General features: G+C 43.8%; 2 protein-coding genes across 3 annotated transcripts in view; both read left to right on the top strand.

The window, feature by feature from the left end:
- LOC114053477 (kinesin-like protein KIF6) overlaps nucleotides 1–13,130 on the top strand; it is a 451,087-nt gene extending 437,957 nt beyond the window's left edge. For both annotated transcript variants that reach the window (XM_027876576.1, XM_027876575.1), the window contains one exon: nucleotides 11,972–13,130. In XM_027876576.1, coding sequence (XP_027732377.1) covers nucleotides 11,972–11,988 — 17 coding nt within the window. In that variant the 3' untranslated portion in view covers nucleotides 11,989–13,130. The remainder of the gene's footprint in view (nucleotides 1–11,971) is intronic.
- Nucleotides 13,131–17,533: 4,403 nt separating this feature from the next.
- Nucleotides 17,534–26,864, top strand: KCNK16 (potassium two pore domain channel subfamily K member 16). The gene is made up of 7 exons (XM_027876337.1): nucleotides 17,534–17,661; nucleotides 18,387–18,532; nucleotides 18,616–18,836; nucleotides 23,755–23,869; nucleotides 24,206–24,372; nucleotides 24,931–25,096; nucleotides 25,802–26,864. The coding sequence occupies exons 1-7, from the start codon at nucleotides 17,534–17,536 to the stop codon at nucleotides 26,023–26,025; spliced, it is 1,167 nt and encodes a 388-aa protein (XP_027732138.1). The 3' UTR covers nucleotides 26,026–26,864.
- The last annotated feature ends 102 nt before the right edge of the window (nucleotides 26,865–26,966 follow it).

The following is a 26,966-nucleotide window of genomic DNA, read 5'->3' as shown; positions in this document are numbered from 1 at the left end:
TGAGGAAACTGAGGCAAACAGAGCTAAGTGACTTGCCCAAGGTCAGACAGCTACTGTCTGAGGCTAGATTTAAATTCAGGAAGATGAGTCTTCTTGACTCCACACCCTGCTCTATCAACTGTGCCACCTAGCAGCCCTGAAAAAATGCTCCCAAGTCACTACTGATTTTTTTGTTGTTCAGTCATTTCAGTTGTGTCCAACTATTAGTGATCCTATTTTGGAATTTTCTTGGCAAAGATCCGAGAGTGGTTTGCCATCTCCTCCAATTCATTTTACAGATGAGGAAACTGAGGTAAAACAGGGTTAAGTGATTTGCCCAGGGTCGGATTTTAAAGACTTCCTTATTCTAAGCCTAGTGCTCTATCCACTGCACCACCTAGCTGCCCCTGAAATACTCAAGTTGTGTGACTTCGGGCAAGTCACTTGACTTCTCATAACTCCTTTAAGGATATTAAATTACAAATGAATTGTCCATCTGCATCAGTAGAAGGTTTTCCACTCTCTACACCTAAAAAATGAGTAGTCTATCATTTGCAGACTTCATCTATTTCCTTTTTTTAAAAAAAGTGACATTTAACCTTTACAGTATTTCAGCCATTTTTGTATACTCTAAGCTCCTTCTCAGAGGCAGCCTAGTAAATATAGTGGAAAAGACCATTGGATTTGGAGTCAGAGAACGTAGATTCAAATCTAACTTCAGATATTTATTAGTTATGTGATCTTGGGAGAGCCCTTCTGGGCCTCAGTTTCCTCATCCGTAAAAATGAAGGGGTTGGACTTAATTACCTCCAAGCGCACTTCCAGTTCTAAATCTGTAACCCTATGAAATATTGCTGACATTGACTCAGCAAACATCTCCACTCACTCTTTCTTTACTCCAGAATGTGTGCTTAATCTGGGCACAGTGATCTGAATTCATGGAAGGCAGCTAAATGCTGACCAACCATCTCTGCATTCATCTTGGCCCTTCATCCTTCTCTTAGTCTGTCCTTCCCATTCTCCTCAGTAGAGAAAACAGAAATAAAATAAAGATTGTGTAGTTCAACCTTCTTGCCATATAGTCCATTTTTGTCATCCTATCCACCTTAAGCTTATCCTTTTTTAAAATATTTCTCTTCCACTAAACAAATGAAAAGCCTTTTTGGTGACCTAAGTGTTCATCACCAGCCTCAGCTCATTCTGGGTTTTAGCAATCTTGACACAATTTTAACAGGACCATACTACTCTTTTGTATTTGTCCTCAATTATTTCCCCTTTCTTCTATCTTGAGTAAATGTGTTTTTGGTTTTGGTTTTTGGTTTTTTTGGTGAGGCAATTGAGGTTAAGTGACTTGCCATGAGTCACACAGCTAATGAGTGTTATGTGTCTAACGCTGGATTTGAACTCAAATCCTCCTGACTGCAGGGCCAGTACTCTATCCACTGTGCCACCTAGCTGCCCCTTAGTAAATGTGTTTTAGGACTTTGAGTTTGTCAATGTGCTCCCTGTGTGTCCGCATCACTCTCTGTAGGCAGCTTGCCCCTACCCTGCTTACTGGAATCATTTGTGCTTGTGTCTTCAGAATTTCATTCATGACAGCTTTCCATTCCTCCATGGTCAATTTCCCCTGCAAAATATTACTCCACTGGCTCCTACCTTTCCTGTCTCTGAAACCTTTGAAATTTACTCTCTCCCCATCTGGGGTACGTGTTAGTCTAGGCTCAGCTTCCTTTCTTCTATCACTTTATGATGGAGTAGTCACCTGACCCCCAAAATTCCTATGGTCAGTGGCTAGGTCCTCCTGGTTGATGAGAATCAGGTCCGGAATAGCATGTCGCTTTGTTATTTGTTCTACCTGGTAAAGCAGGGGATTGCCAGATAGCTGCAGTCCCCCATCTTGCCTTAAGCAGGACAGGTTGGAAACTGAAAAAGAGAAAAGGGGGAAAAGGAGAAAATTGCCACTACATATCCACCGAGCTAGATATCATAAAGAGTAGCTATAATGTAGCACAAAGGACCTGTCTGTCATATACTTTTCATTATATATTCTTTTTAAAAGGTGATAAATAATATATATTTGCAGTTTCATATGCAATCTTCTTTTTCAGTTTTTCTTTGTATATGGATTTGTGGGTGTTTGTCAAATCTAGAATAACGAAACATTCGACTTATTTAAAAAACCAATGAACCTGTGTTCCCAGGGGCTTTTCATTTTTTTTGCCCAAGCCTCACCCTCACTAGAAGTGCTTTCTGGGTTTCTTCTGTTGGTAATATTTCACAGAACCACATAACATCCCAGTTAGATGGGGATTAGGAGAACCTCTAGTCTAGGCTGTGCCTAATCAATCCTCTTATATATATCTCGGTCTTTCTTTGCTTGAATCCTCTAGGAAGGAAGTGCCCACTACCTCCCATTCCACTTTTTTTTTTTTTTTAGGCAGTTGGGGTTAAATGACTTTCCCAGGGTCACACAGCTAGTAAGTGTCAAGTATTTGGCCTGAGGCTGAACCATTCCACTTTTTGGATAGCCACAATTGTTTCGAAGTTAATTTTTATGTAAATCTGTCTCTTTGGTAACATCTACCCACTGTAGCCAGTTCTGCTTTCAGGGACCAAGGACAATCAATTTAATCCTTTTCCCACATGTTCTCAGATACTTGAACAGAGCTATCAAGTCCATCCTAAGTCTTGTCTTCTCTTCTCTAGGCTAAACACCCCCAGTTCACTTAATCATCTTGTGGTGTCAGTCACCACATACTTAGTCCTCTTACCATCTTCATCTTCCTCCTATTGACATTAGCCATTGATCAATGTCATTCCCAAAAAGTGTAGTACCAGCATTGAACACATTACCTCAGATGAGGGATTAGCAAGGCAAAATACAGCAGGACTGTCACCACACTCTCTCAGCCCTGCTGCCCCTAGTCTTCTGCCTTTGGCAGGGAATGCTCCAGCAGGTGTCCTGATTATGCTTCCATGCCAGGCTTATGATCTGCTTTCCAAGTGCATTCTCTATTTCCTCTTTCTGTCTAGCTAGTCTAAAATATAATCCAATCACAGTCTCATTAATCTTCCTGCCACCACTGCTCTTTCCCCAAAGGATCTCCACTGGGCTTTCAGAAGCCTATCTTATTACTATGAAATGCTCAACTACCCACACCCAACCTTTCCCCATCCTCATCATTCTGAATCAGGAATACCCTCCCAGAACTGTCATTTCACCGAGGGTCTTTCTTGTTACATGGAAGCTACTCTCTATGGTATGTAGCTTGGTTAGATATACGCTGGCAGTTTTCTCCTTCCCTGTTCCTTTTCAATTCAAAACTTTTAATTAAATTTGTAAGATTCCAGGCAGATTTATCATTATCCTTATTTTCCTATCCATCTCTGGCCAAGAGCCCATCACTCCTATATATCAAGCTGTGGTCCAGATATCTAAATTCTGCCCTCATATACCATCTTCTTATTGTAAATCAACTCTGTAATGCATTACCTTCCAGCCCAACCAAACTACTTACTGTTCCCTACACGTGGCATGCCATCTCCTGCCTCCATCCATTTATGTAAGCTGTTCCCCATGCCTGAAATGTTCTCCTTCCTCATCCCTGTCTCTTGGAATTCCTAACTCCATTAGAAGCTCATCTCAAGTGCTACTTTGCCACTTGCGCAGACTTTTCCTGATCCTTCCAATTGTTAGTGCTCCCCCAACCTGTACCTCCCCCCAAATCACTTTACATTGATTTTGCATAAATTTTGTATTTACTTATCTCTGCACATGTGGTTTCCCTTGGTATAATATAAGCCTCTTGGGGACAGAGACTGTTTTTGTTATTGGTTTCGTGCCCCTCTCTCCTATCTGAGAGCCTGGCACAAAGCAGATTAATAAATACTTGCTGAATTCAATGTTTAACCAACTTCTGACTTCTCAATCTTCTTTTTTCTTCTTCTGAAGCCTTTGCCCTTGATTGGCACCACCCATATTCCTAAAATCTTAAGCTTTTTACCTAAAACTTCATAATCCTTAGCAAGGCTTCCTAAATTCCTTCTGGCATTTTTACTTGTGCCCACATGAATCAAGTTGTTGTCATCAGGCATGACAAATGTGGGAGGTTTTCTGGCACGCTCTAGTCAGGGGTGGGGAACCTGGGGCCTCGAGGCCACATGTGGCCCTCTAGGTCCTCAAGTGCAGCCTTTTGACTGAATCTTGAAGTTTGGATTCAGTCAAAGTGCCACACTTGAGGACCTAGAGGGCTGCATGTTGCAGTTTGTAGGTTCCCCACCCCTACCCTAGATCCATGCCCTCGGAAAACAGCCCACATCTCCATTGTTGTTAGGTCCAATCCAATAATCCAGTAAACATTTGCTAAGTGCCTCCTATGTGTCAGGCACTGAGCCAAGTGCTGGGGATACAATTAATAAAAATAAAGACAGTCCCTGCCCTCAAGGAGCTTACAGTCTAATGGGGAAGACAATACCCAAAAGGAAGCAGGAAGGCAGTGGAGTGGATGCCAAAGGGTACCCAGCAAGGGGGCATCTTGTTGCAGAGCAGCAGATGCAAAGTGGCATGAGCCAAGAGTCCAGTTTCTGCCCACTATGAAGGAAGGTACTGAGAAGAGGTTAGTATGCCACCCTCCAGCCCTCCAATCAGAGGGGAGAAGAGGCTGAGGGAGGTGGTGTCAATCAAGGCTTGAGTTAGCAGCTTGGTGGTGAGTTTAGAACTGATGAGTTATCCTAGGAGGGGCATCTTATTCTGTGGAGTTGAATAGGTTAATGAATAGCTGTTTCTGTGTCTTTCAACTGGGACTTAATCAAACACAACTACTCAACTCTCCTACCTGGGACTCACTGCTCAATCTCTTGCCTGATAACACCTTCGAATCCATGTCCTTATTCCTTGGAGGTCAAGCAACTACTTCTGCCAGAAAGGGCATATATGAATGCAGAACCAAGCAGGAAGAAGTGCAGCAAGCTCTCCCTTCCCTCCCCCCCACAACTCCTCCAAAGAGATCCAACAGAGGGGCCTGAACACAGACAAGGTAGAGGAACAGGTGCAAACAGGCGGTTCTGTGGCTCGCTACCCCAGCCTGGGTCACAGATCTAGGGCTAACGGAGGAGGGGACCTATGCCTCATGGGGATATCCCAGGGTTAGAGGACAGTTACAGGCCCCAGGCTGTGCACTGGGCAAGGAGCAATACTGGAAGCAAGCAGTTACTATGGAACTCAGTCCCTAGGTGGAGTTAAATCCTCATTTCCAGCTTCTAGCCCAGTCTGAAGCCTAGAATGAAATAACCAAAGGAGAGCCTACAGTTCTGTCCAGCTGGCTGCTAGTGGTTTAGCCCAGCATAACTCTCAAAAGGGTAAGCCCATAGGCATGTTGCTCAGGGCAGGAACTGTAAGAGCTCAGACCAAAGTGGCAGTGAACAGACTTTGCCTGGGATCTGGACACTCTGGGAGCACCGATGGCTTACAGGTCTCCCAGCCTGAGCTGTCCCTAAGATCCTGGAATAGCACAATAGACTCAAAACTCCCAAGAAAAGGACAGCAGGGTCATCCCAGACATTCCCTCCAAAGGGGCCTGGCCTTAATAAAAGCATTAAGAAAGCCTGAGCCTGACAAAAAATCCAAAGTCAAGAAGCATTCTGAAAGAATGAGCAAACAAAAAAGAATTTCAACATAAAAAATTATGATGGTAAAAGGAATGCTCAATATACAAACCCAGAAGATAATGATTCCAATACACCTTCAAGCAAAGCCTCAAGTCCACCTAAAATTCTTGGACAACATGAAGCAGGCGTTTAAAAATGTTTCCAGAAATGAAATGAGAGAACACAAGAGGAAAACTGTAAAAGAAATGAGAGCTATGGAAGAAAGAAAACAGAATTAATAGCTTGACACAAGAGGTACCAAATCTTGCCCAAAGCAACCAATTACTTGAAAATTAGAATGGATCAAATTGTTGATTCAGTGAGACAATAAGAAATATTGAAAAACAAAGTAAAAAAAATTGGGGAAAATAGAAGAAATGTAAGATATTCATAACAAAAAGCATCTGGCCTGGAAAAGAGATCAAAGGAGAGAGAATTTAAGAATCACTGGATTACCTGAAAGTCATGACTAAAAAACTAAAGACTTCATATTTTAAGAAATCATAACATAAAAGTGGCCAGATCTCTTAGAACCAGAAGGCAAAGTAGAAATAGAAAGCCTCCACCTGGAAGAAACCCCAAAATTAAAACTTCCAGGAACATCATAGCCAAAATCCAGAGTTTCCAGGTCAAAGAAAAAATGCTTCAAGCAGCCAGAAAAAAAAGAAAGAATTCAAGTACAAAAGAGCCACAGTCAGAATCACGTAAGATTTGGCAGCCACCACCATAAAGAAGTGGGGAGGTGGAATACAATAATCTAGAAGGCAAAGGATATAGGCTTACAACTAAGAATAACTTACCCAACAAAACTGAATCCTACAGCAGAAAAATATGGACCTCTAATTGAATAGAATCAAAGCATTTCGATGAAAAGACCAGAGCTACATAGAACCTTTGAAGTGCAAATGAAGCAGTTAATTAAAATATAAAAAGATAAGCATGAGTAAACAATTACAAGAGACTAACCATGAATAAACTGTTTACATTTTAATATGGGAAGATGATACATGTGTGCCCTCAGAACTCTATCTTCAACAGGGTTAATATAGGGAAAGGCCTGGAGATAGTTCTGTTATTTCTTGATGATCTTAAAAGTATAGAATTAGAGGGGAAGAAGAATTCCCTAAAGGGTAAGAGGGAGAATAGAGTTTAGGGAAATTATCTCACGTGTTGTCAAGTAGAAGTCTAAAGCAAGAAGGAAGGGGTAAGGGGAGCTGCTGAAGCTCGAACCTCACTCTCATCTGCATTGGTCAAAAGAGGAAAGAATACGCAGCATTGGGTAGAGTAATACATCTCACAAAACAGAGGAACACAAGGGAAAAGGAATAAGAAGGCAGATAGATTAAGGAATGAATTAATCCTGAGTAAAAAATATTTATCACAGCTCTTTTTGTGGTGGAAAAGAATTGGAAACTCAGGAGGTGTCCATTAACTAGGAAATGGCTTAACAAGTTATAGTATATAAATAGAATGGAATACTATTGTGCTGAAGGAAATGATGAAGTGGATGGTTTCAAAAAAAACCAGGAAGACTTGTATGAACTGATAGAGTGAAGTAAGCAAAATCAGGAGAACAATGACAATATTGTAATGGAAAGACGAACAACTTTGAAAGGCTTAGGAGCTCTAATCCGCATAATAACCAATCATGATTCCAGAAGACTCATGATGAAAAAATGCTACCCACTTCCTGATAGAGAAGTGAAGGATTCAAAGTGAAGAATGAGATTTTTTTTAACATGGCCAATGCAGGAATTTGTTTTGCTTGACTACACATGTTTGTAATAGAGGTTGTGTTTTTCTTTCTTTCTCTAACAGGGGAAGAGGAAGATAAGATATGTGCTGGTTGAAAAATGAAATGACTGAGGAAACAGTGGTTTGAGATTCCAAACATTTCGATTTATTGAGCAATGTATACCAATTGCTTGACAAGCAGGGACCAGACCTCCTAAGCTTAGATCTGGACCCCAAATACCTGGGAGATAGACTTTTGTACATCAAAAACAATTAATCGAGTAAGGCCAATTAATTAAAAGGAAACAATACAACATTAAGTATCTCATTTCTAATTGGAGGAAATATTAAGGACTTTCTGAATTGGGAGAGGGGAGCAAACAGGTGCAAAGAGAAGGCATATGTTTGCTGATTTAAAAAAATGTTTTAAATTCACTTTTTAAAAGAATTTTTTAAAAAATAGAAAGAAATAGCACATACAGGAATCCCCCTGACACAGAAAGAACCCTGTATCTGTTACTTAGATCTAAGTGTTCAGTGATCATGCTTCTTTCTTTCCTCCCCTATGTCACATTCATCTACTCTCCAGCCTTCTAATACAGATAAAATTTTCCTCTTGTCTCTCTATACCCTTTTTCTTCATTTCCTCCTTGAAGCATTTCTTCCATTGAACCAGGATTCATTGCAACCACTGTTCCTGCCCTCAAGGAACCTACAAAAATAAGTGGCAATCAGAGCCAGAAACTCCCAAGATGTTTCCCATTAAAACTCAACAACAGCCATGGTGTGTATAATCTGCAATGTCTGCAATGAAATGTATTTGACCTTCTGACCCAAGGAGATAAGGGCAACGGCAGAAAGAGGGAAGATGCACAAGCCTTAAGCAGTGTAGGGGCAGCTGAAGTGGCCTTTTTTCCTGAATACAAACTGTATCCTTTTAAGGATAATTCATCTCAACAAACAAAGCAAGACTTCAAGGATTTGGTTTTTAAAAACCACCATGAAAAAAAAAAAGCACTAGGTTACTTAGTGATGGTAGGGATGGCAAAGGAAGCCAAAAGCACTTGTGATTAGTGAAGTCTTTGCTTCCGTCAAGCTGGCATGCCTGAGGGGACAGCAGTCATGGGCCTCTATCAGCACATGGCAGATGGTACGAGGGCCATCACCAAGCAGTGCTTTATTAGCAGCCTACTTATCAAGCCAACCTGTCAGGCAAACACCCAGGCTGGGGCCCCAGCCACCTTCCCTAGCCAAAGCAAACAATCCCTACACTCCTGCTTGGGGCTCCCTTTGCTCATAATTTAGCAAAGCTGTCATAGGCTTCTTTGGGAGCTCTCATTAAGTTAAATTTGTAGCTATTAGCCTGAGAACCAAAGCCTAGAGAACAGCTGATTTAACACAAGTCTCAGCTCTTAGACCTCACCACAGCCCAAGGTGAATTCACTTGATTTAGTATTCACAAGCAAACCTCAGGAAGTTTAAATCCCAGCCAAGGGGATGTATAGATGGGTATATAAGCCCCTCTAGGGGGTGTTAGTCATTAACAGTGTCAGATTTGTGGTTTCAGACTACCAAGGATATTTTTTTAACCTGAAAAAAAAGTGGTTAACCTTCTTGCTTATAGTTTAAAAAACAAAATTCCTTGTTCCCTCTTTCCTTAAATTTGGAGTTTGCCCTGTTTAGAGCAGCAGAGATTCAGAAGGGATAGGACCATCTCATTTTTCTCATTACAAAGCTTTCTACACTTAAGTTTTTTTCCATTACTAGAAACAACTTCCTTTCTTGTTCTACAAGACACTTCAGCAGAGAGCAGTCAGAAGTGAATGAGTTGTTACACAGGTGATTTATCTGGGGCAGGATATTACTGACTCTCCATTTTAAGAATTCACTATGATTACAATCCCAATATAGTCAGCCAGCTTTTGTCTGCTGATCAGAAGGAAAACAGTGAACATGAAATGTTTTTTTTTTCCTTTTTCATATCAGAAATCTGTATGTGAGAATGTGTATCTTGGAATCCTTTCTGCTCTGGGGTTTTCATTTCGTGTTTCTTTAACCAATATTTGATGCCTCCAGTGTTCGCTTTATGTGTAAGATATCATGAAGGGGATGTGGAGTTTGGGGGCCGAGAAAGTCCCACTGTACGTTCCTTGATTATTGTCAGTGACATCATTTCCTAATCCTCTCCTGGGCTGCTCTGTCAAAGGGCAAGAGCCAGCCTCAAGGATGGTGGAGAAAAAACCAACCCATATTTTATCCATGGTCCAAAACCTGTCCCAATAATCCCCTCAGAGGAGGGGAAAATGTTTATAGATTGGGCCTAAAAAAGAAGGGATTTCCATGGACAGGAATGAAAGTAGTCTGGCAGTATGATATAAGGGTCAGCAAAGGGTAGAGAGATAGGAGAAGGCAGGGTAGGAATGGGAATGGTATACACTTCAGTTTGGCTGGACCACAGAGCTCCTCTCCATTTTTTATGACTCATAACCATTACCGACGTCTTAAAAAACACCTCAGTCCATACATGGATTTCTCTGATAGCCTATAACAATCAGCTATCCAGTTTCTAAGATCCCAAATGGATAGAGTAAATAAAGAAAATGAAATGAGCTCTCCTGCAGAATAAGCAGAACAGAACTCCTCTTTATTGATTGGTCACAAAAGAGCACAGGTGTTTTATCTATACAAACAAATGAACAGGATGGGGCACAGAAGCGCCGCAAACCAAGGATTCAATCATTCAGACATCCAGAGAGATGAGCACTGAAGAATATCAGATGTGTTACAATAAAAACCATCAGGAATAAGCCTGGGACTTTGCAACGGTGTGATCTTAATTAAACCAGATCATACGGCTTTGAGGTTTGGGTTCCCCATGTTGATTAGGGAGGAGAGAGAGCTGGCTCCATCAGATCTTAAAAGAGTGTGAATAAAAAGCACCTGCCAGCCATGACTGGCAAGAGGGAAGAGAGACATAGCGGGAGAAGGAGAGATGGCACATGAAGGAGAAGCAGATGGGTCAACTGTACTGTTTGTGTGCTATGTCGTTGAGGGCGAGCTATATCCCTGCTTATGGAGCCATGGAGACCAGAAGACAGACAGTATGATAAGATGAGAGAGCTTTCCTTTTTACCCATCTGAGGTCATCCATGCATAGATTCCTTGTCTTTAGGCCATTGAGACAAAGATGGGATGGCATTGAGCCATACTCCAGTGACAGTTTCGGGGACCAAATGGTTAGTAACCATCAACATCCCTAGATCCGGAATGAAGAGGGTGAGCGAGTCCCTACCCCACAGTCATCAAAGGGGACACGCACCTAATGAGGAGCCCTCCTGACAGTGAGGAAGGCTGAAAATGACTGCTTGACCATTTTATATGCTTGATAAGATGAAGGGACAGAATCTGTTGTTTGCTGTTGTTGTTGTTTTCCTGGCTGAACCTCTTCATGGATGTTTGAATTAACCATAAGTCATAGAGATGATAGAGCCAACCATGAAACTCCTTCTAGTGAAGGAACCATGAGATTTCCTCTACTTACTCTGACTCTGATAGCAAGGTTTGCCAAAGAGAACAGAATTACTTGGGGATAAGCCTCTGCCCTCTTTTGCATGTTTTGGGATCTGCAATGTTCCAATCCACTCACTTTCTTCTAGTCCAGCTCCATTTGGCCGCTCTCTCTCTCTCACTCTTTAGTGGACAGGCATATGCTGCTCTCCTTTTTGTCCGAATTCCCCTTCTGCTTTTCCTGTCTTCAATGCAGCACTCTCTCTGTATTTGCAAATGTGTTATCATGTATTCTGGGCATTGGGTGGCACAGCAGATAGAATGCCAGGCCTGGAGTCAGGAAGACTCATCTTCCTGAATTCAAATCTGGCCTCTAAAGACACTTAGTATGACCCTGGGCAAGTCACTTTACCCTGTCTGCCTCTGTTTCTCATCTATAAAATGAGCTGGAGAAGGAAATGACAAACCACTCCAGTATCTTTGCCAAGAAAACCCCAAATGGAGTCACAAAGAGTCAGACAGGACAGAAACTAACTGGACAAAGCGCGTATTCTTCTTATGACTTTTAGGCAACTAACTTACATCACTTCAAGGGTGAGACTCATTTTGTTGTTGTTGTTTTTCTTTCCCCAAGTTCTACATTGGCTTTCCATACAATAAAAGTTGGGTGAAAAAATTAATGAATGTCCCTAGAAATTAGAATTAGGGTCCTTGAGAGCACTGAGACTCTGAGGGGGAGGGGAGATCAAGCTGCTTCCTACCATCTCCTCTCACCCTTTGATTCATGTACCGTTGATGACATTGAGAGTAACACAGTAGAGAGTGTTGGACTTAAGAGTAAAAAAGTTCTTAGTTAAAAATCCTACCTCAACCACTTAGCAGCTGTGTGACCCTGAGCAAGTCACTTAACCTTTCCCAGCCTCGGTTTCCTGTCCTGTAAAAAGGAAATAAAACCAACCTCACAGAGTTGTTGTGAGCATCAGAAAAGATGATGTATGTAAAATGCTTTGCAAACTTTAAATGTAAAATAAATGTTAGCTATTATCTTCATCATTGTTGTTATTATTACCAGTGAACAACATAACAGAATGCTGTCTCCTTTCAGGTTTGGCAAACAATTGAATTTATCATGACAGCTCAGCAGCCCAACTGAAAAGCAAGGACAGAGTACAGATAAAACTCCTTTCTTCTTTCATCCTCTCTTTGGATGTGTGGCCTACATGGCTGGAACAACATGTGACTTGAGCCCTAATGGAGAGCCTTGTGTACCTGTAAGGATGGTGTCCCAGCGGCACTCAGGAATGGTGGGACATGTTGAGGTGGGGGGCAGGAAGTAGAGAAATGGATCCAAATAGAAGGTCAAATCTTTGTACTGTATGCTAAGGCTGTTGGCTGTGGCACCAGCAAGGTGGTTGAGTTTTAGAGTGTTTTGTGTTGGTTTTGTATTTTTAAAATAATTTCCCTTTTTTTTAAAATAATGTGGGTCACATGGCGATCTTGTCTTTTGGATAACATGGATAATTTGAGATTATGAAATGGCAATTTTGCAAGATGGAACCAGGAGATTTGTGCTTTGCTCCCTTCTTCCCCCCACCCCATTCCCACTAAGCCTAGGCCTATCAAATAATAAAGAGAGATAAAAAGCTCCAGGAAGGAAAAGGCAGTATCTTAGGCCAGGACTACAGGGCTGGATCCAAGTAGAGGAGAGCCAAATTGTCTCCTGAATTGGGGACACCTTGATGGTTGATCCTCATAAACTCAGGCCAAATTGTCTGCCATTACCTTTACAGTGAGGATGCCCAGTTTAAATTGGGCACAAAGTCAGAGAGTCCACCACTCAGCTGGAACACAGACATTTTGGAGCAGATCAAAAGGACCTGAACTTGTCTCTCCAAAAGCCATGGTAGAGAGGCTCGGGTGGGCAGTCCAGACTTCAGGGGACCTTGATGTGGATGTCTGTGATTCTCTGGGATTTTGGCCACTGTTTCCTTGTGACCAGGGAAGAATTGTTGCCTCTTCCAGAATTTTTACAAATACCATGCCTCAGTTAGCCATAGTAGAGACAACCTAAGAATCTGGAATGTTTTAGTTTTCCAGCATGTAACGTGGTGAAATAGTGGTACAAGGCCAATGATTAGATGGTCTGGCTAGGTCTTAGCCTGGTGGGGGCCCTTTGAGAACTGAAACCAGGGAGCCTTGGGAAACGGAAACAGCTTAGGAACATTCGATGATGCCACAAATTGAATAAAAGAATTTGCCCGCTGTCTTTGTAGTCTACGTCTAGCAAGGATAAAGATTGAAAGCCCTGGAAGGAGAATGTAAAATGGGCTCCTTCTCCCTCCAGGCCCAGGGTAAATGAGTTGTGCTTATGAAAATATAATTTTAAATCTAAGGACCTAAGAGATCACCTAATCCAACTCCCCCCATTTAAAGAAAAGGAAACCAAGGCCCAGCAAAGAGAAAGGACTTGCCTGTGGCCAGCCACCCACAGAGTGACAGAGCCAGGACAAGAGCCTTTGTCTCCCTCGTTCTGGACCAATGTTCTCCCCACCACATCACCTTGATTTGGCCCTTTAAACCTTACTCATCTGAGAAGACCTGGACAGTTTAGGACTCACACGTATGTACATGGATGCATGCACCTCACACGAGTAAGATCTGAAGTGGGTTTGGAGGTATAGCCGTGTCACTGTCATGAAATTAACAGCTGTCCCAGGGAAAGGGCTGGGCACTCCCAGTCTGCTCTCCGGATGACAGAGGGCTATGTACACTGGAGCTAGTTAGATGCTATTGATTCCAAGTCTCCAGCTGGAGGCAGTTATTCTCTGGATCCAAAGGCCTTGTTTGCAGGGAAGCATGGGGCAGCCCCCATGAAGCCAGCCAGGCTGGGGCAAAGCCAAGAGGGGAAATGAGGAAAGGAAGACAAATTGCAAGAGTTCCTCTCCCACAGGCACACACGCAGCAACCAAATGGTTGTCATGTGATGGTTCTTACACAGAGCACCGCCTCCAAACCATGCCCTCCTGCCCGACACGGCCTTTGGCACAGAATCATGCTTAGACTATTTGCCCAGGAATCCCGAAGTAACAGAAGCAATGCTTTGAAAAGACTTCCTCAGATTTTTTTTTTTAAGGCCAATTTCTAGCAAAGTTTTGGTTTGGGTTTGTTTGTTTTTTATGTGTAAGAAAGTCTTTTCAAAGCTTCTATGTCTTCCAGATTTAGAGGCAAACTAAGTTTCAGTTGAAAATGTTCTATTTACCCATACCAAATTGTCCTCTTGAGGCCAGGGAAAGCCAGCAGTAGCTCTTCTGTGCTCCTGAAGGTGAAAACATAGCTTTAAGACAGGCAATTTCTATGGAAGCCATGTCAGTGAATCCCAAAATGGACCATTCCCAAAATGTCCTGCCCCACTGATAGGAAATCAAGCCTTCTCTCTTCTTCAGAAATAATCAAAGAATGCCAAAACTGGAAGGGACCTGAGATGCCATCTAGACAGCCTCCTCATGGGACAAAAGAGAAAACCAAGGCTCAAAGAAAGGATGTGCTTTGCACATAGTTGTCACTTAATAAATACTGAATTGAAGTGACCCAGCTAATATTACACAGTCCATGGCAAGGTTGGGACTAGATTTTAAGTCTCCAGCTGACCCTTCATCTAATGGTCTTTCCAGTATACCACACTGCCCATTTAGATATGATTAAGAACGTAAAATGTGTGGGGGTTTTATTAATGTAAACATAAATATTTTTAAAGTTTAGGCATAGGAATGGCTGTTGAAATTTCTGAAGCATAGATAGGCCTTGTAACCTGATGTGGGACAGGAGAAAAAGAATGGGGAAAATTAAAGTGGGTATTATGTACTGGATGAGGAGAGGATGCAGAAGATATGTAGAGTATGTGTAAGGAAATGTATGGGGAATGTGGAAACACAGTGATGTGTGTGTATATGTGTATTGGCTATATGGGAATTTATTGAGGAGAGTGTTTGGGAATACTTTGTGAGTAGGTACATGGGCTTGGGGCAGGGACAATTGTTTAGGAATAGTTTGTAGGTAGGTACCTAGGTCTGGGCCAGGTGGGGGGGGGATAGAGGGTGTCAGTTGAGAATGTAGGAAGTGGCAGTATGGGGTCTATGGGAATGTGTATATAGGAAGGGAAAATAATGGATCACTCATAGTGACTGTCCTACTGTGAAAGGCTGAGTTCTGTATTTGGTCCTGGATGCTTTAGAAGCCAGGAACTTGAAGCCAAGGGAATGATAATGCCTGGTGGCCAGGAAGAGAACAGTGTGGAAATTGTTGAAAATGACCAGCAAGTCCTTGATGACCCAATCAGGGACTGTGTTAGTGATGGCAAGAGGTGGGAGGAGACATAGCAGAGATTGTAGGAAGCCATTGAGTATCACTGGGAAAGAAATGAGATAGAACCATGCTGTTCTTCCTAGAAACTTAAACAGCAAAAGGGGAGAGCGAAATCTTCGCTTTAAATCACCATTCAGAACTCTTCCCCATCCCCTTCTGCTGAACACAGCATAAGTCCTCCAAGTTCATGATGAACCTAGCTCCTTAGGTCGGTAGGGACCTGGAGACATTATTCCAGTTTCCATCTGTAGAAAAGTATGAAGTCCCCTCTTTGTTTTAGAAGACCTTCAGAACCTATAAGAAACCACCTTCCAACATCTTTTATCAAACTCTTTTGGGAGTCATCTTTAATCTCTGCCCCCTCTGAGTTTATGGGGCCCAGAAGCATGGCATAGTGGATCAGGCACTAGACTTAAAAGAGGAAGATCTGAGTTCAAATCCTCCCTCAAATGCTTACTAGCTGTTAACCTGGGGAACTCACTTAACTCTATGCCTCACTTTCCTCATCTGTAATATTAATAGTAATAGCTAGCATTTAGGTAGTGTTTAAGATTTGCAAAGTACTTTCCATGTGTTATCTCATTTGAGAGTAGTGGGCTCAGTGACCTCTAAGGTCCCTTCCAACCCTAAATCTATGCTCCTATGACCTTGTTCCTCCTTGTTTTGTCCTCTCCCCAGAAGAAGAAGGTGGTAAAGAAGCTTGTAGAGAATTACTTATCCTGACTCATTGGTTACAATATAAGAAAATGTGCTTTTCCCCCCGTATATGTGGATCTGTATTTATTTGGGTCAATCCATGGGAGAATACCAATGTTAGATAGGTGAGTAAGTGATTTGTCCTTTTCCTTATCTCAGGAGTTATTCAGACGGAAAGAGCCTCCTCCATGCTGTGTTTACTCAGTATTCTCTCTCTACCTTATACACTCAATCGATTTGGGAGTTTGTTTTTCCCTCTTTTCCTCCAACCTCCTAATTAGTTCAGCCTCAAAAAATCCTTTATCATCTCCAGATGTCAGATCAAGCTCCACCAATAGGATCAGCCATGTTAAACTTTCCATTAATTGATTTTGGTCCCCACCCTTGGGAAGCATGAGTTAGCTCTTCCCATTAAGGGCAATAATTACCCGTTAGGAAATTGTAAATCATACATTCTGTCTGTCCATCTTAGCCGTGGCTGTCACCTTCTTGAAATGAATGGATAGTGAGAGAGGAATAATGTAAGGAATAATGATGAACTCTTAACCAAACTTCACCAAGTCTATAGAGGATTTTTGCTGACATGGCCAAAAAAAAAAGGCCAAATTTATACATTGATGGATTTACGTGGTTGACTAAATGGCATGATCCAAGGGGACCCTAAGCAGCCCTCCACTGGCCCAAAACATGAATCGTCATAACATCATTCCTTAGGCTTTGGGGAGATTTTGGTCTTCAACTCCCTCTCTTAAATGCGCATTCATTCAAGCATCTAAGTAAGCATTTGTTCAAGTGGGTGTCTCTCACCATTCTTTCACCAGTCAAGCAAAAAAGCCAAACCAAAAAGCAGTCTTTCCATTCTTAGTTTCTAGTACCTAGCCTCTCCAGTGCCAAACATAGGTATACCGGGCTGGGGGGGGAGGGGTGGTTCGTATGGAGTGTGGCTATAGGGGAATGGGTATGGGGTTGTATGTGCATGTGTGAATGCAGTGGGGGAGGGGGAAAGAAGAGAAGTTGTATGTAAGGAAATAGACCATCTACCCCTAAGAGGGATCACAGCTTAAGGCTATGGCGCACAGCTTAGCTGTCAGTTAACAACTTTGTATTGATAGCTGTCTGAGGACAAGACCCTGTAAGACTTGGAACATAGAATAGGAAAAGGCTGGAGAGGAAATGAGGAAATAGTACAAGGCTACTCATAGGAGAGGTGAGAGACTGAAGACATAGTTTCTGGGCCAGTTTTGCTTCTTTGCCCAAATCCAGCACCATGGCAACCCTAGAATGATACTTAAGAATGGTGGCATTCTCTCTACCACACCCCAAGATGGCCTCTCTATCACCCTGACCTGAGGCTTAAAAGTACCTCTTTACAATTCCACTCACCGCTCCATGTTCTTCTCTCTGGAGACAAACAGAAAAAATCTGATCCCTTTTCATATGACTGCCCTGGAAATATCTGAAAACAGCTATCAGTGTCTCCCTTGAATCTTATGTTCTCTATTTTAAACATTCCTACAACGGAGAGGATTCACCAGGTGGAACCCCACCTAAAACAAACCAGCAGGTGAGATTCTCCTCTCATGTTGTCTCTGGTGGAGACAAACAAGCAATGGTCATCATCCTGTCATGTTCTGCTTGGAGACCGAGGGATGGACAGGATGACCCCCGGAAAACAGGGCTTCCTTCCCCACTTCCCAGGGAAACATTCAAAGTGGTAGAGGAATGGGGGCAAAATGGGTTTGGCATATTTGACATTTCATCTAGCAAAGCTGGGCCTCATTATCCAATTCTCCCCCTCACTTTCAAAGTAGATAGTTTGCATATAATGTCCAACTTGGTTAATGTATTGTTTAGTTTGGGGAAACTGGGTTTTCTTCCATCTTTTTAGTTCTTCTCTCTAAGGGGCAGCTCTCTGGGAGGAGCCAGGGAAGGAATTTATTGAGAAATGTGGCTGACGTAAAAACGAAAGATATCAATGAAGGGTCACAGGAGAGAGAGAAATGAAAAGTGAAAATTTCTATAAAACTGGTCAGATGTCCTAGATGCTCATGTCACCACTGTCCCTGAACACTACAAATCAGCTTTGCTCTGATTTTTCACTCAGATTAATCAAATCATCCTTAATCTCCCTCCACCTGTGCAGTCTTTTCACCTGTCCCCTACCTCTGTATGTTGCCCCTGGTAGACAGGTCTGTTCTCTTCACCCCATTTCACAGTGAGGGGAACTGAGCATGGTGAAAGTCCATACCAGGTGTGATTTCCCCCAAATTCCTATGGTTTGGGGCTCAAAGGACCCATGAAGGATGAGGAAAAGCCAGGGAGCTGATGCAGGAACCTACCTAAGGCTAAACCTGCCTTTGCTGGAAGAAGTAATGAGTACTGCTCTCATTCTACTCTGTGGGAGAGGAAAGGGCAGGATGACTTCAGTGGAGCACAGTCTCCTGTCCTGCTCCTCATGGAAGGCCATCCAGATCAAGGGACGTCAGACCTGTTTGCATTCATGGCACTTTGAGCAGCAGGGCTGAGCTACACTGCACTGTTCAAACAGACTCCCCAGCCCAGCCAGCTGTGGTGGGGAAGGACCAGTGCTTGAGGGGGGCCCTACCCAGTAGGGCCAGGAAAAAGGTAAGTGCTCAGCAGAGAGAGTGCCTTTTTCTCCAGTGCGGTGTAGCCCCCACCCCTACTCCATAGCCAGAGACATGGCTGGCTCAGGGCTCTTTGACTGGAGGGGCAGCTGGACTCTGTCATTGCTGCTGGCCTATCTCTGCTACCTGCTGCTGGGTGCTGCCATCTTCCAGCTGCTAGAAAAGCAAGCAGAAGCTCAGTCCCGAAACCAATTCCAGATGGAGAAGCTACGCTTTCTAGAAAACTACACCTGCCTGGACCAGTATGCCCTGGAACGTTTTGTACAGGTGATATGGGGAGAAGGGGCTGGGGTGGGAAGGAAGGAGATGGGGGAGGTGGAATGACAGGACTTGCATAGGGAGACTCAGAAGTGGAGGCTGGAAAAGGAGGGGCTGGGCTTGGATGATCCCGGGGAATTCTGACAGAGACAGAGAAACGGAGGCAGGGGAAAGCATTAAGAGTAACTCTGCCCAATTCTCCTGGCCCACTGGTCCCTGAAGCCTCTGCTCCTTGATCTTCCTCCAGCTGAGTTACAATGCCGTGGTCTGGACAACAGTTGTGCCACACGGTTAAATGTCTGTGATAGCTATCCTCAGACCCTCCTCCAATGGGAAGGGCCTGAAGTTTCAGGTTCAGGAACATTAGACGGCAATGGTTGTTGTCCAAGCCCCTGCAGCGACTAAACCCAAGCCAGGAAGCTATTTTGATGAGTGAGCTCCTCTATTCAATTCCACCCCACCCCAACCCCCCTCCCCTACAGTGCACCTCTTTGATTACTCTGCATAGATTCTAAGCGTCCCTGGTCCAACAATACATAGTCTCATGGGGATGGGTCAGATGGTAAAGAAAGGATTTGATATACAGAGACCTGTCATGGCTTCTGTGGCAGACACCAGAAACAGGAGGATATGGTCTCTGCCCTTGAGTTGGGGAGGACAGATCATATTCAAATGATCTGAAATGATTAGAGGATGAAATGACTTAAGAATGATTAGGAAGCAGGGTCAACAACTGTAAAATCATAGCCACTGGATTTAGAGCTGGAAGGGTCCTGGGAGATTATCTGACCCCTTAGTTATCATTTTAATTTTATGGGGGTGGGAAGAAGGAGAAGGGGACTGAGACCCACAGAAGGGAAGTTATTTGTCCAAGGTCACACAGAAGAGTGCAAATAAGACTATTATATGTGCTGAGGGGGATTTAAAATAAGACTGGCCCATATGTTCATTGAGGAGAGCTTGCTAAGGAGTCTAAGAGCCAAGCCTAGGTCCCTTTCTTCCAGTGTATAGCTGTTCCTAGAGCCTTCTGCCTCAGAATCTATCCATCTTTCCTCCCTGCCCCCAGACTCTGCCAGTCAAAAATTGGGATCACTAACTCTCAGTCTGAGTAAGACTAAGATCCAAAGGACCTAACAAAGGAAAGGGCATGGAGACTTAGAAGGTGTCCTCCCCAGGACTGAAGGTGAAATAGAGAAGTCAGAGGATATGGAAAGCATTTCAAAGTGGAGACTTATTAACCTTCTGAACAGGAGCAGAACTAGTCTGCAGCAGGAAGGCTCTGGGTTAGATCACAGGCATTCAAGCCTTTTCATTTATTGGACTGCATGAGCAGAACTCTGTATGTGTTTGTGGGCTATGTGATATATATGTATATACACATATATACATATATGTATACATATATTTACCATTACAGTTATTCATTGATCAAGCCTGTTATCATGACACCTGGTGGTACACACTTACACGACAATAGCAGCTGGCAGATGGTTAGGCCCCTCTGGATTACCAGTTTACATGTGCTAACCAGAGTCATAAATATACTAGCTGATATAACCCTGGATAAGTCACAATTTCTGTCTGCCTCAATTTCCTCAACTGTAAAATGGGTATAATATCACCTGCCTCTCAGAGTTGTGAAGATTAAATAAGATATTTATTAAGCACTTAACACAGTGCCTGGTGCTTGATAAATGCTTATTTCCTTCCTACTATGATGCCTTTTCCACTGAATTAGAGTTTTCTCCCTTCTAAAAACCCACAAGGTACATATTAGACACCTAGACATAAAACTTTCTGATCACAGGGACTGGGTGGAGGGAATAGACCTAGGATTTCTTTGGTTTATGGAATGAATGCCTGCCTAAGACAACGTCCTCTACCAGTACCTTGAAGGATGGAGGAGGGGAGTTACTTTTTTTCACCTTAGGAGTCTTAGAGAGTTGCTAGAACACTGAGAGGCTAAGTGCCTTGCCCAGGGTCACTCAGCTACCACGTATCAAAGTTGGGACTTGAACCAAGATCTTCCTGGTTCTTTATCCAGTTTGCCACACTGTGTCTCACTAGTCACTAGAATGATCTAAGAGAAGCTGTGAAATCACCAGTTAGAAATAGTTTGGCCTAGAGGCAAGGGAATGTTCCCAGGATCCTTAGAAGACCCTGTGCTCCTAGGAGAAAAAAAAACCACAAACTACCAACATCTCTTGTCCTCCTATGCTAGCAGGGAACTTATAAATTAAAAATAATACACCATTAAGATTTCCATATACTGTCTCATTTGAACGTCCCAATTTCTCCAGTGGGTAACTATAGGCATTACCTTAATTTTAACCAATATGGAAACTGAGGTACAAGGCGATGCAATATCTTGCCCTGGTGTGTGTGTGTGTATATATATATATATATATATATAATATATATATACATACATACATATATACATATATATATATATATATATACATAGCTAGTAACTCTTGGAGGCAGGGTTTGAATACTACACTGCCTCTGAGCTGTTACTATAATTTTTTTGGTGTGTCCCATGGAAGTTTATCTTACTACTTTACGTCCAGTGAATACATTTGAGACCCAGTTTCCAGCGGGAGTGCTAGAGGTGGTCTGATTAGCACTGGGAGCAATTCTCTCTTGTGGTCTATCACTCATGCTCCTGAGAGTTTGAACCACAACGGTTAAAATCCTGTTATGAGTGGGAAGCACAGAGCAGCTTCCATGATACCAGGAGAGTGTTGATCACCATCATTAGGAAGCTTTTCTGATAGAGCACCAAGACCAGGAGTCTGTGATCATCTGAAAGCTGCTACCTACCCCCTCTGTCACTGACTCCCTGGGACAGGTCCTCAACTAAGTGACTTACGAATGAGTCCATCCCATTTCCCCACCTGTACAAAAGCCCCCCAAAAACGCCAGTTCCTTGTTCATCTGGACCAGCTCTCATGAGAATGAGATCTTTTTTTACATACCCAATTCTTATTTCTTTTGTTGCTACATCACCTTCATTTCCAGATACATCGCTCCTCCTTCCTTGCCCGGTCAGCCATCCCTTATCATAAAGAATCAAAAGGAAAGGGGGACAAAGCATTTTGGAAAAACGAATCAATACACAGGCTGAGTCTGATTCCACAGTCTTCGAAGAAGGGAAAAAGGCACATTTTTCAGCTCTTCTTTGGGACCAGCCTTGATCGTTGCAATTACAAAGCATTATTTTGTTATTACTGTTTTTGTCTTTTCCATTTAACTCACCATAAGGAAGAGTGTATAGTGTTTTCGTACTTCCACTTACATCATCTTTATAAAAGTCTTCCAGAGAGTTAATATTTAAGGGACAAAGGCAGTGTTTCTCATCCTTCCCCCATTGCCTCTAAGCTGGTCTGCAGCTATCCCAAACGTAGGCAGCTGAGCAGAGGGACAGGCACCTCCTGGTCTTAGAGACCTCTTGAAAAGAAAACACCCCTGCCTCTTTGACACACTCGTTCTCTCATTCAATGCCCCTCACCAAGAGTGAGGTGATCTTATTCCTTGCTGCTCCAAGTGAAGTCCATACCCTCCCCATCACCACCACCCTTGTGCACCCATTAGGGATATAGGTCCTGGTCCTAAGTTGCAATGACCCTTTAGAGGTGTGAAATACCTTCTTTCTGCAGCCTTTTCTTCTCCAGCCTAATAAATCCCAGCTTTTTTAATGACTATCTCTTAATTTAAAAGAGTAATGATTAAAAAAAACCACCAAAGATGATCAGGACCGCCACTTCTGTCTGCCAGCAGAGTGTTGACTGCTTCCATCTAAAGGGTTAAGGTCCTTTGCCATGGGGTTTATGGGAAAGGGAGTAAGGACAAAGTTTGGGTCTTTTCAGGGGCTCTAGCCTGTCAGACTGAGGAAAAGCAGATGGTGTCTTATGACGAAGCCCCTCTGGCCAGGCCACCACTCTACCCCCACTAGGCCTTGAACTCACAGAGTCAGCCTGCTAGGGAACATTTCTCATGGGAAGCTAAGTCTAGGGAAAGCTGTAACTATTCCCACTCCACACACACACACAGACACACACACCCCAGATGCTAAGAAAGCCTAAGGAGCTCCAAGTCACCATTAAGGCAAGAGGGGATAAGGAATGGAAGCCATCTCCCAGCCCACAGCAGAGAAGGCCATGCATGTGCACCCTCTGCTGGCTTAGGATTGGGTCTGCTAGAAGACCCTAGAAACTACCAGGTGACACAGAAACACAAGGGATGCCCCGGGCTATATTGTCCATCCCCTTGCCTCATCACCTCCAGAAGACCAAACAGAAGGAGGCCTTTCTTGTATTTGGACACCCCATGTGTATAAGACCATAGCCTTCCTTTGAATGTTCCCATGTTTCCAAGGACAAAGGAGCACTGTCCTTGGAGGACCTGGGTTTAAGAGGTACCTTATTAGATGTGTGAACATGGTCACATCATTTTGTCTCTTTGGGTCTCAATTTCCTCCTCTGTATAATGAAGGGGGTAGGACTAAATGTCCTCTAAGGTCCCTTCTAGCTCTAACATTCCATGATTCATCGAGTGACAGTTTGCCATTTTCTTCTCCAGCTCATTTTACAGATGAGGAAACTGAGGCAAACAGGATTAAATGACTTGCCCAGGGTCACATAGCTAGTGTGTGTCTGAGGCAGGATTTGAACTCAGGACTGACTCTAGGACTGATGCTTTATTCACTGCACCACCTAGCTGCTGCCCGTGATTCCATTTTAATGGAAACCCTTCCTACCATTCTGACAACTCCATGATGCCTTACCTTCCCAGACTTTGTATCCCTTCCTTTCCAGGTCATTCTTGTAATATAAACACCCTCTACCTAACCCTGTCCCTCCTTCTTCTTGATTACCCAATGTCTCCGTGCTCCCCATACCCCAATACTTCATACTTGGCACAGGTCATTATGGAAGCCTGGGAGAAAGGTGTGAACCCAACTGGCAACTCCACCAACCCCAGCAACTGGGACTTCAGCAACAGCTTTTTCTTTGCAGGGATGGTTGTCACCACCATAGGTAATGGGGAGTGGGTAGGAGGGGGGAGGGAAGAGGGCTAGACTCCCCTATTCTGGCCTCCTCCATTCTGAAAACCCCCAGGTCTCCTCTGCACAGGCTTTCAACACTAGTAACTCCTCCTACCTCCATCCCCCCCACCTACCCACTGTCCTCAAATCAGTCACTCCTCAATGAGGGAACTCCTGATTTCTATTTTGCCCACTCAGAATAGTTGTGAGATTTTTTTTTGGCGGGGGTTGAGGGGAAAGTTGTAAGGCATAGACATACATTCTGAAATCTGCATTTGATGTAAGCCTCACCACTTATCCTACTTCCCAATCCTCTCCCCCTCTCCAGGCTATGGAAACCTGTCCCCCAGCACAGAAGCAGGTCAGATTTTCTGCATCTTCTATGCCCTGTTTGGGATACCACTCAATGTGGTATTTCTCAATCATCTGGGTACAGGACTAAGGTCTCACCTAGCCACAATGGATACTTGGGGGCATCAACCAAGACACAACCAGGTACCACCTCTCTTCAGTCTACGACTCCTTCCTCACTCCTCACTGTAGTCCTAGCGCAGCAAAAGCTTCTCTTCAACCCCTACATCTCCTGGCTCTCAATCATGCCCTTCCTCCTTATGATCCCTGCCCCATTCCCAAAATACAACCACATTCCCATTACAGCTTGGCCCTGGTCCTTCCATCATCCCTCAATGAAGCCAATGTCCTTCCCTTGGACTGACCTCACATGTTCTCCCAGGAATGAGGAGGGAGGGACAAGTATGGTCTGTAGGTGGTCCCCTTCCTCAATCCCAACTTAGTTTGAGTTGTTTCTTCATGTAAAAGATCAGAATACCTGTTGGAGCATTATCCCCAAATCCCAAGAGTTCTGCAAAATCTGCAATTGGCATGGGATAGCATGGGATTTGGCAAATTAATGCCAAATAACCCCGGAGAAGCTGCTGCGCAGAGGAGGCCCAGCCTCCTCTTGTTTTCCTTCACTAAGGAAGTGGCCCCAGACCTCCCTGAAGTCATCCTGGAGCCATGGGAGCTGCTCCATCAGTTTCCTGTCTCTTTTAGGTGGTACAGACCCTGGGCCTTGCTCTGTTCCTGACTGTGGGGACCTTTCTCCTCCTCATCCTTCCCCCCATGGTCTTCAGTCACGTGGAGGGCTGGAGCTATGGTGAGGGCTTCTATTTTGCCTTCATCACCCTCAGCACTATTGGCTTTGGGGACTATGTTGTAGGTAAGGGAGATAAATGGGAATGGGGCATAAGGAACTGGGGCACTTTAGGGGCCAGGGCATCAGGAGCTAAAGGACCTGGGGGTTGAGGGGATGGGGATAGTGGGGCTAGAAGGCTGGAAACAAGGGATTCAGCCCCACCAAGACTGTCAGGCCCCCATAAATTCTTAGTAATGTGGAAGAAGCTGGTGGCACAATGGATAGAGCACTGGGCCCCAAGTCAGGTTGAACTGGGTTCAAATCCTGCCTCAACCATTTAATAGCTACGTGACCATGGGCAAATGACTTCATTGTTTCTATTTCTTTAAAACTCTTCCTGGGGTTTAAAGATGAAAAAAAAAACTTACACTACCTACCTCACAGGGTAGTTTTGAGGAAACCCCTTAAGGCACTATCTAAATGTGAGTTATTATTGTTAATATCAAGAAGTCTCTAGTCCTTGTCTATCCTTATCTTCCCTCCATCCCAAGGCCTGCCTTGTAGAACTGAGAGCCAGATCTGGCCTGAGTTAATGGGGTTCTCAGTGGCTCTGGGAGAAAGAAAAGCTTCTTCCCACACAGCCTCAGAAGCTAGGGTCCTCTAGGTGTTGCATATCATGAAGCCATGGTAGAACACCTGGGAAGAGCACCGTAAGCCAGATGTGTATGATTGTGAAGATCAGGATCTGTAGTGCGACTGTAACACAGGATTCCCTCTGTTCTCTCCCAGGCACAGACCCTGACAAGCACTACATCTCTGTGTACAGGAGTCTAGCTGCTGTCTGGATCATCCTGGGCCTGGCCTGGTTAGCTCTCGTGCTACCTCTGGGCCCCATGATCCTGCACCAACTCATGTACCTCTGGCCACTGAACAAGGATCCAAGCTCTAAGAAGGGCATAACTCCTGAGGCAGATGGGCTTTCTCACACCACCAAGCTCCCTATAACCATATGAGTTCATGGAGCAGTCCTAACCTACACACCAGCCACCTTTTCTTGCCTTCCAGCCCCCACATAGATCACCTGTAGTAAACACAATCCCTTTACGGTACCCTAGTCTTTCTTATCCCTGACCCTGCCTCCCCTCTCCATATCCTTCTCTTCTGGGTCATTCCCCAAGGGCTCTCCAACAAGAGGAAGGAAGCCTAAAACGTCCAGGTAAATGAATAATGGAGACCAAAGGAAAAAAAAAAGACAAACAGAAAGGCACAGAATAAGAGATACACGCTCACTCCAGATTTGCTTGTCCCTCTCTTTATCCCTCTAGGTTCATATCTAGAATTCAGCCTCCCATTTTAGTGACCCTCACCCCAAGCCTCTAGGAGACTGCTTGACTCACAGAAGAGACCACAGACCTTCTCCCCATAGCACACCAACAAAATCCACAATAGCGACACCATCACCAGACAAACCTTAAATTCAGGTGCTCTGCTCCTTCCCAATGCCCATCATTTAGGCTTTCTTGATTCAGGAGGGATGGTTATATAATGAGGGCTGTTCAAAGAGATAACATCCTCTGCCTGAGATGTACAATGGAGAAATGGTAGAAGTGAGCGTGTGTGAGGCAATAGTTACCTGGACGCTATTGCCTGGCTTTCCCAAAGGACCAGGGCTGGAGAAGTCATGCCCTGAAGTATGGAGTACTGTTCACAAACACAGCTTCTGAGTCCTAGGACACTACAGCTAGGCTTCCTCCAGGGACTAGTCACCCTCCTGGATATTTTCCCCGTTTTCCCATGCCCTATACCTGTGTCTGTGTTCTTTCCTCTCCGTGCCTTGTTTAAATACATGCTGTCACAGATCACAACATGATACGACTCTTTCTAAACAATGCTCTTCTATAAGCAGGCAATCCAAATGACCACAGGAAATAAGCCAGAAGAGTGCTGGGGAACC

This window comes from Vombatus ursinus, unplaced genomic scaffold (genome assembly GCF_900497805.2).
Source record: "Vombatus ursinus unplaced genomic scaffold, bare-nosed wombat genome assembly UNPS02014811.1, whole genome shotgun sequence".
Classification (NCBI taxonomy): domain Eukaryota; kingdom Metazoa; phylum Chordata; class Mammalia; order Diprotodontia; family Vombatidae; genus Vombatus; species Vombatus ursinus.
Note: the sequence above shows the minus strand (reverse complement) of the source record. Positions and strands in the feature narration are given on the sequence as shown.